Raw genomic sequence first — 17,731 nt, forward strand, 5'->3', positions numbered from 1 at the left:
TAGAGACCCTGCTTCTATATTTTTGACAGAGCGTGTGACCTGCTGTCAATTTGAGGCCTGCATATATGGGATCCCCAGCATCTATTAGAGGTTATACGGTAGACTGTGTAGCCCTACTAAACACTCACGCTTCATAGAAATTACATCTTTTGAAATTCACAGACCTTGATCAGTTTGTCTAAAAAACTAAATTCATTTGCCTCCCAATTATAAAAGAATGTATTGAAATTTATTAGGCCTTAACTATAAAATTTTGATAACTCTAAAACAAGACAGTTTTTCATATATGAAACAAACACACATTCTCAATTGAGTTATGATCCAACTTTATTGCTGGGAAGTGACAAAATAGTTAACCAAAAATATATAACTAAATGGTAAAAAGGCACAGTACTTGGACAAGGATTAACTAAAACGTATCTAATCAATTGTCCTATGGCTTTTGTGAAGTGTCACAGTGGCCCACAATCACATCAAAAGTACTAGTCATATCATGGATAACAGGATAAATATCTTCAGTGCAATGTAAATTATCAACAACACCACATACAAAGTCAGCCATCTCCCACTATGCTTCACTTTAATATGAGGTAAATAAAAAACATTTTCAATCTGTATACAGCAGTAAGTGAATATTATGTGAGTTATCTCAATACAAATCAATCATACACACTGAAAACAAAGCCGTTTTTTTATATAACCCAAAAGTAATTCTGACTTGCCATTCAAAGAAGCAAGCTTAGCAGGGCATTTACACATTTTTTTTCATTTCAATGTACTTTAGATCAATGTACATCTACTGATAATATTTCAAGAAATCTCGAATATATATTTGTAATTTATTGTTTTGTTTTTTATTTCACCCACCAACCATATCTGTTCAGAAGAAATATTCCATAAACAGTAATAACAAATATTAGCTTCAAAAAGTATTATGCATTAAAAGAAGATCAATATCTTGATTTAAATACAATAAAACAGACAATAAATATCCGAGTCACTGATTGGTGTGTCGGCATGGTGTCTTATATCATGGCACATGGGGAAAGACAAATAGGGGACTCCCTATAAGCTAGAGTCATGTTCAAGTATGTACTGCAACGCCCCTGCAACGTCTGTGATCAGGTCCAGTAACAGACAGCACTAAGAACTTGTCTTGACACAAGATTGCATTTGTGTTTTGTTTGTTGTTTAACGCCGTACCTAACAATATTCCAGCTATATGATGGAAGTCTGTAAATAGTCAAGTCTGGACCAGACAATCTGGTGATAGATATCAAGAGCATCAATCCATGCAATTGGGATGCAATGACATGCATCAACCAAGTCAGCGATCCTGACCACCCGATCCCGTTAGTCGCCCGTTAGACCATGACATAGGAGACATGCTACTGACTATAGCTACAGTTGAATCATGAATCAGACTGGAATGAATCAGAGTGACTTAAAGTTAGGCCAGGCCAAATTATTCACTTTTTTTATGGAAGCCACCGATCAAGTTTTTCTAGAGTGTGAAAAACAAATGCAGGTGTGTCCACTCTGGAAAAACAAAAAATAATATCATGCCTGATATATTTGTAGCTGTATACGACTGTGTTTGTAGCTATTGGCTTATTCTCTACCAACAGCCAATCAGATTGTGTGCACATAAATTGCCCAAACTCTCTTGATGGTGAATAAATGCAGTAGACCAAAAAAACGGAAATTAAGTTGTTTTCAAACATCTGGCCTCATTGTATTGTTTAATAAGGCAATGATGGTGAGCTAGAATAAGCTGGACACTGCATAGACCATACATCGGTATAGGGTACTGCCAGGGTCCATGTGGTCGTGACCAACTCGGATGGACTTTTATAAACTCTGTATCCTTCAGTCGCTTTATCTGGTCAAATCACAGAATCGGCTTGAGTCATACACATCACTAATATCATATACAACATATCACAATATGATTTACAATGCATAGGCCACAGCCACTGAATCTTATTCAAGAGAGAGAGGGAGTCCATGTGTTCTGTACAAAACAGAAGGGAGAGGGGGGGAGGGAGGGATACCATATGTTCTGTACAAAACAGAAGGAAGGGGGAGGGAGGGATACCATATGTTCTGTACAAAACAGAAGGAGGAGGGAGGGATACCATGTGTTCTGTACAAAACAGAAGGAAGGGGGAGGGAGGGAGGGATACCATATGTTCTGTACAAAACAGAAGGAAGGGGGAGGGAGGGATACCATATGTTCTGTACAAAACAGAAGGAAGGGGGAGGGAGGGATACCATATGTTCTGTACAAAACAGAAGGAAGGGGGAGGGAGGGATACCATATGTTCTGTACAAAACAGAAGGGGGAGGGGGGGAGGGAGGGATACCATATGTTCTGTACAAAACAGAAGGAAGGGGGAGGGAGGGATACCATATGTTCTGTACAAAACAGAAGGAGGAGGGAGGGATACCATGTGTTCTGTACAAAACAGAAGGAAGGGGGAGGGAGGGAGGGATACCATATGTTCTGTACAAAACAGAAGGAAGGGGGAGGGAGGGAGGGATACCATATGTTCTGTACAAAACAGAAGGGAGAGGGGGGGAGGGAGGGATACCATGTGTTCTGTACAAAACAGAAGGAAGGGGGAGGGAGGGATACCATGTGTTCTGTACAAAACAGAAGGAAGGAGGAGGGAGGGATACCATGTGTTCTGTACAAAACAGAAGGAAGGGGGAGGGAGGGAGGGATACCATATGTTCTGTACAAAACAGAAGGAAGGGGGAGGGAGGGATACCATATGTTCTGTACAAAACAGAAGGAGGAGGGAGGGATACCATGTGTTCTGTACAAAACAGAAGGAAGGGGGAGGGAGGGATACCATGTGTTCTGTACAAAACAGAAGGAAGGAGGAGGGAGGGATACCATGTGTTCTGTACAAAACAGAAGGAAGGGGGAGGGAGGGATACCATATGTTCTGTACAAAACAGAAGGAAGGGGGAGGGAGGGATACCATATGTTCTGTACAAAACAGAAGGAGGAGGGAGGGATACCATGTGTTCTGTACAAAACAGAAGGAAGGGGGAGGGAGGGAGGGATACCATATGTTCTGTACAAAACAGAAGGGAGAGGGGGGGAGGGAGGGATACCATGTGTTCTGTACAAAACAGAAGGAAGGGGGAGGGAGGGAGGGATACCATATGTTCTGTACAAAACAGAAGGAAGGGGGAGGGAGGGATACCATATGTTCTGTACAAAACAGAAGGAAGGGGGAGGGAGGGATACCATATGTTCTGTACAAAACAGAAGGAAGGGGGAGGGAGGGATACCATATGTTCTGTACAAAACAGAAGGAAGGGGGAGGGAGGGATACCATATGTTCTGTACAAAACAGAAGGAAGGGGGGGGGGAGGGAGGGATACCATATGTTCTGTACAAAACAGAAGGAAGGAGGAGGGAGGGATACCATGTGTTCTGTACAAAACAGAAGGAAGGGGGAGGGAGGGATACCATATGTTCTGTACAAAACAGAAGGAAGGGGGAGGGAGGGATACCATATGTTCTGTACAAAACAGAAGGAAGGAGGAGGGAGGGATACCATGTGTTCTGTACAAAACAGAAGGAAGGGGGAGGGAGGGATACCATATGTTCTGTACAAAACAGAAGGAGGAGGGAGGGATACCATGTGTTCTGTACAAAACAGAAGGAAGGGGGAGGGAGGGAGGGATACCATATGTTCTGTACAAAACAGAAGGAAGGGGGAGGGAGGGATACCATATGTTCTGTACAAAACAGAAGGAAGGGGGAGGGAGGGATACCATATGTTCTGTACAAAACAGAAGGAAGGGGGGGGGGGAGGGAGGGATACCATGTGTTCTGTACAAAACAGAAGGAAGGAGGAGGGAGGGATACCATGTGTTCTGTACAAAACAGAAGGAAGGAGGAGGGAGGGATACCATGTGTTCTGTACAAAACAGAAGGAAGGGGGAGGGAGGGATACCATATGTTCTGTACAAAACAGAAGGAAGGGGGAGGGAGGGATACCATATGTTCTGTACAAAACAGAAGGAAGGGGGGGGGATACCATGTGTTCTGTACAAAACAGAAGGAAGGGGGAGGGAGGGATACCATATGTTCTGTACAAAACAGAAGGAAGGGGGAGGGAGGGATACCATATGTTCTGTACAAAACAGAAGGAAGGGGGAGGGAGGGATACCATATGTTCTGTACAAAACAGAAGGAGGAGGGAGGGATACCATGTGTTCTGTACAAAACAGAAGGAAGGGGGAGGGAGGGATACCATATGTTCTGTACAAAACAGAAGGAAGGGGGAGGGAGGGATACCATATGTTCTGTACAAAACAGAAGGAAGGGGGGGGGGGAGGGAGGGATACCATATGTTCTGTACAAAACTAAAAAATAATTAAAGCATGCATCAGTTTCTACAAATGATATATAAAGATGCAGTGATACTGGCCACAGACCTGATTGTGTTTAAGATGTAAGCATTATCATACTAAATACATGTATTCACCCATGAAATGAATTCTCCTTTTGATTTAACTTGAGATTTCAGTGATAACATTAGGGAGTTAGACTATTTTGGCAGTCAAGTGAAAAATAAATCCAACCTTTATTTTCTGAGATCAACAGTAATTTGTCCATTTTTAAATCCAGGTACTCTCAGCAGTTGATTTTTGGGGTCCAAGGCATGAAGATCTTACCAGTGAGTGATTGAGTATGGTTTTACCCCGATTTTAGCAATATTCCAGCAATATCACAGCGGGGGACACCAGAAATGGGCTTCACACATTGTACCCATGTCAGGAATTGAACCAGGGTCTTCAGCGTGGCAAGCAAACGCTTTAACCACTAGGCTACCCGACCACCCCGATCTTACCAGAATAGAAAGGCCAGTTACATGCAACTTGATCAATTCAAGGATTCAAACAGCCATACTATTTTTGCGTCTTTGACTCGCAGTAAAAATTAATTGTGTTAATTCTCAAACTGTATGCATGTAGACTGTAATATTGGCATCCAGTAAACCCTGGATCGGCCATCTTGTTTAATACACTGAGATTAATGGAATTCAAAATATACAAAAAACAACATGGACCGATATGGAATAACATATAAACAGTACCCTTATATATCTACTGTAACTTACAACCTCTAAACCAACAGATAGGTAATACAAGCTGGGACAATGGACTTGGGTGAATTTGTTCTCATGAAAGTCTATCCCTGGTATGGGGGAGGTTTCTCGTTAGATGGGGGCTGAGGATGTCCTTGGTCATATAGGAAGCCTGCTGCTGGGGGTGCTGGTCCCCCAGGGTGGGGCTGGGCGGGGCCGGGCATGGGGTGGTGGGCTACACCTACTGGGGGTAGGATAGGCCTCTGAAAAAATAACAAAACTTTCATTTCTGCTTTCCCAAAACCAGTCATCCTGCTTTCTGGGGTCTCCACAAAACAAGCAAGTTCCCATCCCTTCAGCCCCAGCTGTTGGATGATGGGCTCCCAGTTCGTGGTGGCATGTACCCCACCGAAGCCTGATGTCATGGAGACGAAGTGCTCCACAACTGTGCCCTGGTAAACTGGGGTGTTGTCATTGGCGCGCGACGAAGGTTTCTCGAAGAACCACACAGAGTTGAGCGACGCTGATGTCGAGAATGCTCCGTGACGTGCTTGGCCCATGTCAAAGAAAATCTCTACCAACTTCCAGCCTTGGGATAACTGGGATCCCAGCATCCCATTCCAGTCACACATGACTCTGACACCCGATGTTCCGAAGGAGAGATTAGCCTGTATGTGCACTGGACAGGGAACACACTGGTAGAGGTACCGCTCGGACATTGGGGAATTGGGGATCTCGAAGAACAAGTCTACTCCCATTACTGAAAATGACAAAAAGCACATCATTATTTAACATGCATGATGAGTTAAGTTCGTAATGTGAGTTGCACCCACTGTAAAAAAGGTTAGAAACATTGTGAACAAATCATAAAATGAGACCAATAATAAGTTCTGTTTGTTTGTTTGTTTGTTGTTTAACGCCACACTCAGCAATATTCCAGCTATGTGACGGCAGTCTGTAAATAATCGAGTCTGGATCAGACAATCCAGTGATTGCTATTTTGATCATCGATCAACACAATTGGGATATGATGACATGCATCAACCAAGTCAGCAAGCCTGATCACCCGATCCTGTTGGTCTTCTCTGACAACAAGCATAGTCACCTTTAACGGCTATCATGGGTTGCTGAAGCCGTATTCTCTACCCGGATCTTCACGTGTCCAATAATAAGTATTTATTGGCTTATATTACCCATAAAGTAAGGAAGATCAAGTGTAATAACTTTTCACTATTTGCCATGTGCATTTCAGTGATACTCAATGCTGATTGACGTCAGGGTTGCTGACCTGGAACAGTTCTAACCTGGAATCACCACAGGATTAAGATAGGGACCAATTCTAACCTGGAATCTCAATAGGGTCTTTCTGCCCTACTCACTGGGGACCAATTCTAACCTGGAATCTCCATAGGGTCTTTCTGCCCTACTCACTGGGGACCAATTCTAACCTGGAATCTCCATAGGGTCTTTCTGCCCTACTCACTGGGGACCAATTCTAACCTGGAATCTCAATAGGGTCTTTCTGCCCTACTCACTGGGGACCAATTCTAACCTGGAATCTCCATAGGGTCTTTCTGCCCTTGTGGCTCTACTCACTGGGGACCAGTTCTAACCTGGAGTCTCCACAGGGTCTTGTGGCTCTACTCACTGGGGACCAGTTCTAACCTGGAATCTCCACACAGTCTTGTGGCTCTACTCACTGGGGACCAATTCTAACCTGGAATCTCCACACAGTCTTGTGGCTCTACTCACTGGGGACCAGTTCTAACCTGGAATCTCCACACAGTCTTGTGGCTCTACTCACTGGGGACCAATTCTAACCTGGAATCTCCACACAGTCTTGTGGCTCTACTCACTGGGGACCAGTTCTAACCTGGAATCTCCACACAGTCTTGTGGCTCTACTCACTGGGGACCAGTTCTAACCTGGAATCTCCACACAGTCTTGTGGCTCTACTCACTGGGGACCAGTTCTAACCTGGAATCTCCATAGGGTCTTTCTGCCCTACTCACTGGGGACCAATTCTAACCTGGAATCTCAATAGGGTCTTTCTGCCCTTGTGGCTCTACTCACTGGGGACCAGTTCTAACCTGGAATCTCCACACAGTCTTGTGGCTCTACTCTTTGGGGACCAGTTCTTACCTGGAGTCTCCACAGGGTCTTGTGGCTCTACTCACTGGGGACCAATTCTAACCTGGAATCTCCACAGTCTTGTGGCTCTACTCACTGGGGACCAATTCTAACCTGGAATCTCCACACAGTCTTGTGGCTCTACTCACTGGGGACCAATTCTAACCTGGAATCTCCACACAGTCTTGTGGCTCTACTCACTGGGGACCAGTTCTAACCTGGAATCTCCACACAGTCTTGTGGCTCTACTCACTGGGGACCAGTTCTAACCTGGAATCTCCACACAGTCTTGTGGCTCTACTCACTGGGGACCAATTCTAACCTGGAATCTCAATAGGGTCTTTCTGCCCTTGTGGCTCTACTCACTGGGGACCAGTTCTTACCTGGAGTCTCCACACAGTCTTGTGGCTCTACTCACTGGGGACCAATTCTAACCTGGAATCTCAATAGGGTCTTTCTGCCCTACTCACTGGGGACCAATTCTAACCTGGAATCTCAATAGGGTATTTCTGCCCTTGTGGCTCTACTCACTGGGGACCAGTTCTAACCTGGAATCTCCACACAGTCTTGTGGCTCTACTCTTTGGGGACCAGTTCTTACCTGGAGTCTCCACAGGGTCTTGTGGCTCTACTCACTGGGGACCAATTCTAACCTGGAATCTCCACAGTCTTGTGGCTCTACTCACTGGGGACCAATTCTAACCTGGAATCTCCACACAGTCTTGTGGCTCTACTCACTGGGGACCAGTTCTAACCTGGAATCTCCACACAGTCTTGTGGCTCTACTCACTGGGGACCAGTTCTAACCTGGAATCTCCACACAGTCTTGTGGCTCATCTCACTGGGGACCAGTTCTAACCTGGAATCTCCACACAGTCTTGTGGCTCTACTCACTGGGGACCAGTTCTAACCTGGAATCTCCACATGGTCTTGTGGCTCTTCTCACTGGGGACCATTTCTAACCTGGAGTCTCCACAGTCTTGTGGCTCTACTCACTGGGGACCAGTTCTAACCTGGAGTCTCCACACAGTCTTGTGGCTCTACTCACTGGGGACTAGAGCTGGGATGGGTAACTTGGGTACCCGGGTCGGGTGGGTACTGTGTAGGACCCGGGTACCAACAGGACTACCCGGACCCCTGGTTAGTCATGTGATATATTGTTTAATGGCAAAAACTATCTCGAACTCTATGGTTACACTAGAAGTCACTAATTTTTTCGCATTTCTTTCTGACTATGCACCCATTCCTCCTGACTTTTCATATGGTTGAATAAAGATATAACTTAAGTCAACGTCAGTGTATGACACATGTATCTAAATACGTTTTGCAAGTGCTGTGGTAAAAAAATTCCCAATCGGACATTTTGTATCTCTTGAGACCTACAGTTGGTACCTGGGTAGAGACGGGTAATATGGGAGTGGGTACCCGGGTAGTAAATTTGGACTCTTCCCAGCCCTACTGGGGACCAGATCTAACCTGGAGTCTCCACACAGTCTTGTGGCTCTTCTTACTGGGGACCAATTCTGACCTGAATTTTCCATGGAATGACAACAAGCATCTGTTGCTGGGGACCAGTTCTAACCTGGAATCTCCACAGGGTCTTACTGCACTACTTACTTGGGCTGATTCCTTGCATGGCGGCACTGAAGCCCTGGCCTTGTTGCTGCCCTGTCATCTCGATACAAATGAGACGCCCGCCTGTATTAGTGTTGTCCACGATGGCCTGGTAGATCTGTGACGAGTCTCCCACAATCTGGGGGTTGAGCTGGATCAAGCCATGACCCATTCTCTGGGCCACCATGACAGACTTGACAACGCGCAGCTGCCAGCCTTGTTGACTCGGCATTTGAGGGTAGCGACAGAACACACCCTGGGAACAGCAGAGTGAGTGAGTGAGTGAGTGAGTGAGTGAGTGAGTGAGACTGACACACATTTCATCACTAGCTCTTCAAACGTCAACTGTCAGAGACTCAGTATATCATGAATAGAATATCATGTCATGGTGCCAATAAATAGCACATTATCTATATTTTAGACACAAATATTTATATCTGATACAAGGGCTGGGACGATACACCAACTGTGCGATCTGATATGTATCCCGATACCTTGCTCACGATCTGATTCGCATCATGATACTTGCATGTGCTCTTATCTGTGGTCTAAGCTATCTTTTTCATAGACATGATGGCCAAATACCTGGCACACTGACAATTTACAGTTGATGAAATGGATGAAAATATTTATGTTTTTAATACTCATTTTCACTAGAAATAAGTGTTTGGTGTAACATGAATTAAAGAATATATTTAAGGTAAGAATCGATACTTTTTACTTGGTGTGCGATTATGATTGATACTTGTATTGAGAAGCAAAAATCATGATCCACCGATGCATCTGTGCATTGTCCCACTACTAGTGGATACTGGTACGAAATACCTCCAAACATTCAGATTGTACATTTATTTTTACTCACTTGGAATGGTATAGCCATCGACATGCTGAAGAGGCCCCCCTGGCGCTGTGCTCCCCCAGGTATGCGGTAGAAGGTGAGGAGACGGAAACCCTCTGCATATTTCTGTCCCAGGATTGGGTAATAGGAGTCAATGTTGGTGGTCACCATGTTGTGTGTTGTAGAGAAGCTGATGTTGTTGGTCATCGACACCTGAAACAAGGGGAAGACAACGATGATGACAGCAAATCCTTGTATCAATGTATTCTGCCCTTCTGTTCTGTAGTTCGACTTCAACAGGTATCAATGAAGCAGAATAGTTAAAAGTGACTTGCCTGTGTAATCAGCTGTATAGGTGTAGAAGACTTACCTGTGTGTTAATGAAGTTGTATTCTGCGGCTGTGCTCAGGTGTATGTGACTTACCTATGCAATCAGCTGTATATTTGTAGAAGACCTACCTGTGTGTTAATGAAGTTGCATTCTGCAGCTGTGCTCAGGTGCATGTGACTAACCTGTGCAATCAGCTGTACATTTGTAGAAGATCTACCTGTGTGTTGATGAAGTTGCATTCTGCAGCTGTGCTCAGGTGCATGTGACATACCTGTGCAATCAGCTGTATATCTGTAGAAGACCTACCTGTGTGTTGATGAAGTTGTATTCTGCAGCTGGTCCAGGATAAGGAGGTTCAGGGGGACCTGCTGGCCCAGCTGGTGCCAACACCTGACCCTTTGACGTGGACGAAGTGCCTCCCATGTTCTATGTCAGTTGACTTGCTTCTGTAACAAAATTAAAGCCAACAGTAAAATTTGTTAAAACTACGAAATGCTCGGAGAAATTATGTAAGTTTCTATTAATAAAATAAAACTAGGATAGTTACTGTTTTGTAGCCTTGTAGTCCAGCACTGAACAGGGTTGGTTGGTTGGTTTGTTGTTTAACGCGGCACTCTGCGATATTCCAGCTATATGATGGCGATCTGTAAATTATCAAGTCTGGACCAGACAATCCAGTGATTGATATCATGAGCATTGATCCACACAATTGGGATCGATGACATGCTTCAACCAAGTCAGAGAGCCTGACCACCCGATCCCGTTAGTCGCCTCTTAAGACAAGCATAGTAGCCTTTTCGGCAAGCATGGGTTGCGGAAGATCTATTCTACCCCGGATCTTCACGGGTCCACTGAACAGGGAGAAAATTGGCTCTCCCCATCCAGGGTTTGATGCGATGCACTTATGTGCATCCAGTACCAACAAATGTTGACATTGGACGCAAAAAAAAGAATAAACTGTGTCCCGTAGGACACACAATAATATCCATGGTACCTACAGCTAGGGCTGGGATAAGTCCATATTTACTACCCGGGTACCTGACCCCCTATTACCCGGATCTACCCCCATACCCACTGTAGCCCCAAGAGTTGGGTACAAAATGTCTGATAAGGAATTGTTTTACTGGACCCTTAGCAAAGGTATTTTGGTACATCCCAATTCGTGTCAACATGGTTAATATATAATTGCTTATGGTACTGCCTTGTTGAGGTGATTTCTACTTCAAAGATAACAGGAAAGAATAAAAAAAAATATTACATTTTATAAACCATCCTCTTCAATTGGGTTAAATATCATAAATGAAAATATTATGATATCTCTGTGATTTTATATACCTGGTAATATCCTGGGTATTTTGGCATAATATACACTGGATTTTGTATTTAGAACTTCCAGTATTATTGTAACACTTGAAAGAAGAGGTGTTTTTTTTTGCATTTGAACACAATGTAGACCAGGTAAATGTGAGGAATGATGTAAATCAAATGACAACTGTCTAAATGCAAATGTGCACTTTTATATGTATGGTCTAGTGGTAGAGCATGCGCCCAGAGATTTGAAGGTCCAGGGTTCGATCCTGGGCCACATCAAACCAAAAGACATGCATGCATGTGTGTGTGGCTGCTTGTACTTGTCCGACTAAAGCCGATTTTATAGTGCTAGCGATCCGTGAAGATCCAGGGTAGAATAGGTCTTCAGCAACCAATGCTTGCCGTAAAAGGCGACTATACTTGTTATAAAAGGCGACTAACGGGATCAGGTGGTCAGGTGATCAGGTGCATGTCATCAATCTTAATTGCGTGGATCAATGCTCATGATATTAATGACTGGATTATCTGGTCCAGACTTGATTATTTACAGACAGACCGCCGACATATAGTTGGAATATTGCTGAGTGCAGCGTTAAACAACAAACCAACCAATTATAGTGCTAGCCCACTGAGATACCATGCTGCAACTTAATGTGAATACCCCACTCAGACACAGTATACTGACTCCAAGCCGACCAGTCCTTGTTCTCGCCCCTTAATACCGAGTGCCAGACAGGGTAACTACAAGTACCATTTTTTAACATCTTTTGGTATGACGCGGCCGGGGATTGAACGCCGGACCTTCCGCTCTCCGGGCAGATGCTCTACCACTACACCACGAGAAATAATACTGATATCTGAAATTGAGCAATATCACTTAGTGGATTGTTTGGACTATTTAGTAATCTTTTACTTTTTGCCCCTTAAAAATAGTCATGACAAATAATCTGAGGTTGTCTTTTATCACTCATCACGCTAATGAAAGAGCACTGACACTGAAATCTATGTGGACGTAACCAGAATTTCATCAAGATATATATAATCCAGACTGTCATTCTTATAGTAATATAATCTTTGAAACATTCAGCGTATAAACTAATCATCACCGCTTCCGCCAATTATGTTTTGATGTCAAACACACTGACATTTTCATTGGCATTTCTTATCGGTAAGCTAACCTAATGGACAATAAAAAATGAATGTATACTTTGACATATCGGTAAGCTAACCTAATGGACAATAAAAAATGAATGTATACTTTGACATATGAAATGTCATATTTCTATCATTGCTAGGATATGCACTTTCAAATGATATGAATTATTGGACATTTAGATTTCAAACAAGGGCGCTTAGTTGACTTTACTTGGCACCTGCAGTACAATTAATACAATTGTATAGAAAAGTAGCAAACTTTCCAGCTACTTTCACACAGTGCATATCCCTTTTGTATTTGGTGAATTAAGATACTGTTTGAAATACAATTAACTTGAGCTGAATGCTAGACAATTTGGTAAAACTGTGTGAAGAAATAAGAAAACTTTTTATACAGAGTTCATCTTTGAAACAGTGATGTCATCACAATGCGGCACCAAGCAGTATACAAAGCCTGCTGACGGCCAGGCACCATGAGGGTTAATCTTGGATCCCAGCTAAATCCTTGGCATAATTAACACGATCCGATCGTTACTGTCACCATGTTCCTGAGCGATCTTTATCTCTGCACATAGTCAGAGAAGAGAGAATGATGGTTACTATAGATATACACCTAGCTGAGTTTCGAGAGCTGTGAGACAGTGTGTTGACAGCTCTTGCTGCCCTCAGCTACATGATGAAACCTGTGCTCAAGAAACCAGTGATTGATTTAAAAATAAGCAACATCCCACCATGTCAGGGTACCGTATGTGTCTTTTAGTTTGGTTTGGTTTGGTTTGGTTTGTTGTTTAACAATACGATACGATGATATACATCAACCAAGTCGGCGAGCCTGACCACCCAATCCCTTTAGTCGCCTTTTACAGCAAGCATGGGTTGCTGAAGACCTGATTCTACCCCGGATCTTCATGAGCCGTGTCTTTTAGCATTGTCTTAGGACAGTCATAGGTTGCTGAGGCCTGTCTCACTGTCCCTGAACCATATTATTTTCCATTCCGCCCTGCCCTTACTGTACAGAATGCAACAGTCCTAAATGAAGCATGTCGATCTGGATTTTCAACAGAATCTGAATTTCCTGTCTCCCTGGGGCTATTATTAATTTAAGCGGAGTTGTTAGATTCTATAAAAATTATATATTTTCAGAGACTAGCGTTAGTCTAAGGAACAATTTTAACAGCTCCGTTCTACAAAGGTATCTTTGCGCTAAGATGATTGTAACTTGTATACTTAACAGTATAAATGGTCTAACATCAGAACCGGGTTTTCAGGTCGTGTTTATTGGTCTGTTTATGTTCAATGACATGTCTACTTACCGCTTACCTGATAGCGGGAAGACTTACTGCTTCAGTAAATAGGACGAATAAGAAATATCGAGGTTTTCTAATCAACGAACGTTGCAACACCCCACATCAAAATTACACACTCGTTGGCCCACTCACCTGTTGTTTACAATCTCCGCATTGCGAAATCGAGGCAACTGACGGTGAATAGACAATTTGTTACCCGTGACAATAAATTGATACGGCTATTATGGGGATTTTATGGCGCTTTTGTCGTTCTAGATGCTTAAGTTCGCTGACGTGATTATCTCCAATAAATATCTTTTTTTTTTGCACGTTTGGATGAACACATAATTTATCATCCAAAACTGGCTCCCACAGGAGATATGGCTAGGGTGAGATATAGAGAATCTCACCCGAGTGTCTTTTGATGTCAAATATATCAACACGAGATGATAAAAGTGGAAAAATTCCGAGGCTTTGCCACTTTTATCATTGTAACCAGTGACGTCACAATGGTCTGCGTAAAGTTAGCGCACTGTTGTTGGGCGAATCGCTGTACATCGCTTGCAAGCGATTGGCGCTCTGCAACGCACCCTAGATATCGCTTGATCTCATAACAAGCGATATCTACATTGTAGATATCGCTGCAATGAAATTACATCACAATGCTTTGCAGACCATTCAGACATCATTGGTTACCATGACGTCACAATCAAATGACATCACTAATGGCTCTGCTACTAAAGCTGTTAGCAGTTTACACTTAAAACACTGCTTATTACTGTCTACAAACTGAAAAAGTTGGAAGAATGATGTTGGATGATAAATAGAATCTCACCCGTGTGTCTTTTGATATCAAATATGTCAACACTCGTCGATAAAAGTTAAAAACTCATCGGCAAGCCTCGGAGTTTTAAACTTAATCCACATAGCATTCGAATCTTATTGTGATGGTCGAAATGACGTCACATTAGAAATGACGTCATAGCTGACATCATTCGACAATTGTGGTTTTCTTAGACGGCGGTCATTATCAGTGCATTCTAAAGGAGAGCTGAAAAGGATGAAGACAATAATGGGTAATAATGAAATTATTATACGAGATATAATTATCTCTTTTTATTCCCCATAGGGTTCTTTGTTTTGTTTGTTTATTGTTTAACGCCGCACTCGGCAATATTCCTGCTATATGATGGTGGTCTGTAAATAATCTAGTCTCGATCAGACAATCCAGTATACGTAGTTGACACCATGAGCATCGATCTACGCAATTGGGATACAATGACATGCATCAAACCAAGTCAGCGAGCCTGACCACCCAGAGCCGTTAGTCACCTCTTACAAGAAGTATATAGTCGTCTCTTAAGTCATAGGTTCCTGAAGACCTATTCTAACCCTGATTTTCACGGGTCCATAGGGTTAGAAATAACCGAGTGGATAAATATAGAATACTAAACGAGCTCCCGTGTAATACCAATTTTATGAAACGAGTGAATAGTTGTGGTATCTGACGAGCGAAAGCGAGTCAGATACCATAACTATTCACGAGTTTCATAAAATTGGTTTTACACGGGAGCGAGTTTAGTATTTTATTTATTACTGGCCATTTATAACGTTTTTAGAATTATACTGTTGAGTGTGAAAAGGCTGACACATACACGATCCACGGCATAATCCAACTGAGTTTAACACAGTAATACTTCAAATACGTCAAAAGTTGAAACGTATGAATTTAATACCACCCAACGGTCCACCTTTAGAATTCAGGCGTCCGTTCCACAAACATATCGTAGCGTTAAGGTTATCGCAACTCATATACTTTAACTTAGACCAACGACTGTCGTCGCGCTACCGCACGATCGCCTTGTGGAACGGGGCCTTGCGCCTCAAAGTTTACAATCACGTCACAATACCCGATGACGTAATTTGTGGAATTTTGTTGCAAGATCCTTCGGCGAAACAATGCCATGTGACGTCAACCTAGCAACAAGGTTGCTGGGGTCATCGAGTGTGCATAAGCTCCTATCAGTGATCTATCATCTCCACACGCAATGTTGTTGAATAAGCCAAGGGATGTTGAGAGCTTTCAATATTTGTTCGTGAAACGTGTTCCGAGAGTACATAAGCACGCGTTTTGGTATTACACAATGTGTAATAAAGCTGTATGTTTATTAAACGGGTGATCTCTTCACGGGCAAGTAATAAAAATCGAATATGAACTAATCCAAATACCACTTCACATGCACTAGTTTATTGTTTACGTCATCCCGGCGGCATTGTTGGCGGTCTTCGAATCTTATTGTGACGTAAGATCGGAATGACGTCACACTATATACGACGTCATAGCTAGGGATTGTTGACGTCATTCGGCAATAGTGATTTTCTGAGACAGCAGTCGTGATCAGTCCATTTTTCTAAAGGGAAGCTCAAAATGATGAAGAAATAAGGAGTAACAAAGAAATTATCACACTCGCATACATGTGTGTCAGACTGATATTTACGAAACTTTCGCTCTCGCTCGAGAAACACAAGAACTCTGACACTCGTTTCGTAAAATCAGCATGACACACGTGCACGGTACTCCAACTCTTACCACCCTGGCTGAAATCGATGACCATTTAAAACGCATTGACATGTCAGCACGGAGGGTGTAATACGGGTCAGGTTATTACATCCGATGTGAAATGACCATCTCCATGCTGGCTCTATCGCACATGCAAAACACCTCATATCATTTATAAGTATTTATGACAATATTCATTATCTTCCCGCCCTTTTGTGTGTCGTCTGCTCGGCTAGCTTTCACCGTGACACTGTCTTTCAAACAAGGTGAAAATGTATTACAATCACTTGCAAAAAGAATGATGGAGCTAGATGCTGTCTGGGCCAATACTGAGGACAGATTTAAAAGCGAAACGGACACGGAAAGTTAAACAAGGTGAAAATGTATTCCATTCACTTGCAAATAGATACATTTTACAATTGAAATGTTACAAGAATGACAAGCAGCACCCGATGCAATAATTAATTTCGACCCAGTGGTGGCGCAGGTCATAATTTGACTAAATACATTTATAACACAGAGTTCGTGAAGGTAAAAAGTTTTGAAACTAACGAGTGTAAACAAATTGTCAATTTCACGATTGTCTTTTATATGCCTTTGTCCGAGTTTGTGAAGCACGGTGCAAAATCAGCAGAACGTAACTGTTGAGTGAATCGAGCAATTAAGATTCGGGTTAGAATAGGTCTTCAGGAACCCATGCTTGCCGTAAAAGGCGACTATGCTTGGCCTAAGAGGCGACTAACGGGTTTGGTAGGTCAGGCACGCTGACTTGGTTGATGCATGTCATCGGTCCTAATTGTGATGCTCATGATGTCAATCACTGGATTGCCTGGTCCAGACTCGATTATTTACAGACCGCCGTCATATAGCTGTAGTGAATGAGTGAGCTGGTTTTACGTCGCTTATAGCAATATTCCAGCAATATCACGCCAGGGGGCACCAGAAATGGGCTTCACAAATTGTACCCATGTCGGGAATCGAACCCGGGTCTTCGGCGTGACGAGCGAACGCTTTAACCACTAGGCTACCCGACCGCCCTTTCATATAGCTGGAAGATAGTTGAGTGCGGCGTTAAACAACAACCAATTAACTATTATTTGGCAGTTTTCTTATCATACCCCATATCAAATCGGATGTCGGGGCAATGTGGAGTATGATATAAAACCTGCCAGATAATAAACATTAATACCATATCAGTAGTAGATTGCTGATAATAAAATATGCTGAATTTATTGTATATCAGTAACATATCGTTGACACAGGTTCGGTTTAAAAAACAGAAAACGTATTCTGTAGTTCCATATAACAATGTATTAACAAATGAATTTAATGGGGGTATAAACGTAAACGGTGTGCACATTGTGTAAACCCGCGCGTCTATCATGAGATGAAA

General features: G+C 42.9%; 1 protein-coding gene across 2 annotated transcripts; it reads right to left on the reverse strand.

Annotated features, from left to right (window-relative positions):
• Nucleotides 1–4,292: 4,292 nt before the first annotated feature.
• Nucleotides 4,293–13,915, reverse strand: LOC139449733 (uncharacterized). Of its 2 annotated transcripts, none has more exons than XM_071231254.1 (5): nt 13,813–13,915; nt 10,333–10,472; nt 9,720–9,908; nt 8,861–9,113; nt 4,293–5,874 (listed from the first exon to the last, which is right to left on the reverse strand). In XM_071231254.1, the coding sequence occupies exons 2-5, from the start codon at nt 10,447–10,449 to the stop codon at nt 5,219–5,221; spliced, it is 1,215 nt and encodes a 404-aa protein (XP_071087355.1). In that variant the 5' UTR covers nt 10,450–10,472; nt 13,813–13,915; the 3' UTR covers nt 4,293–5,218. The 2 variants fall into 2 exon arrangements, with proteins under 2 accessions (XP_071087355.1, XP_071087356.1); XM_071231255.1 differs by having other exon boundaries at nt 13,806–13,915.
• Nucleotides 13,916–17,731: the final 3,816 nt, after the last annotated feature.

The sequence above is a fragment of the Haliotis cracherodii genome, unplaced genomic scaffold (genome assembly GCF_022045235.1).
Source record: "Haliotis cracherodii isolate W230 unplaced genomic scaffold, xgHalCrac1.p SCAF_8, whole genome shotgun sequence".
Classification (NCBI taxonomy): domain Eukaryota; kingdom Metazoa; phylum Mollusca; class Gastropoda; order Lepetellida; family Haliotidae; genus Haliotis; species Haliotis cracherodii.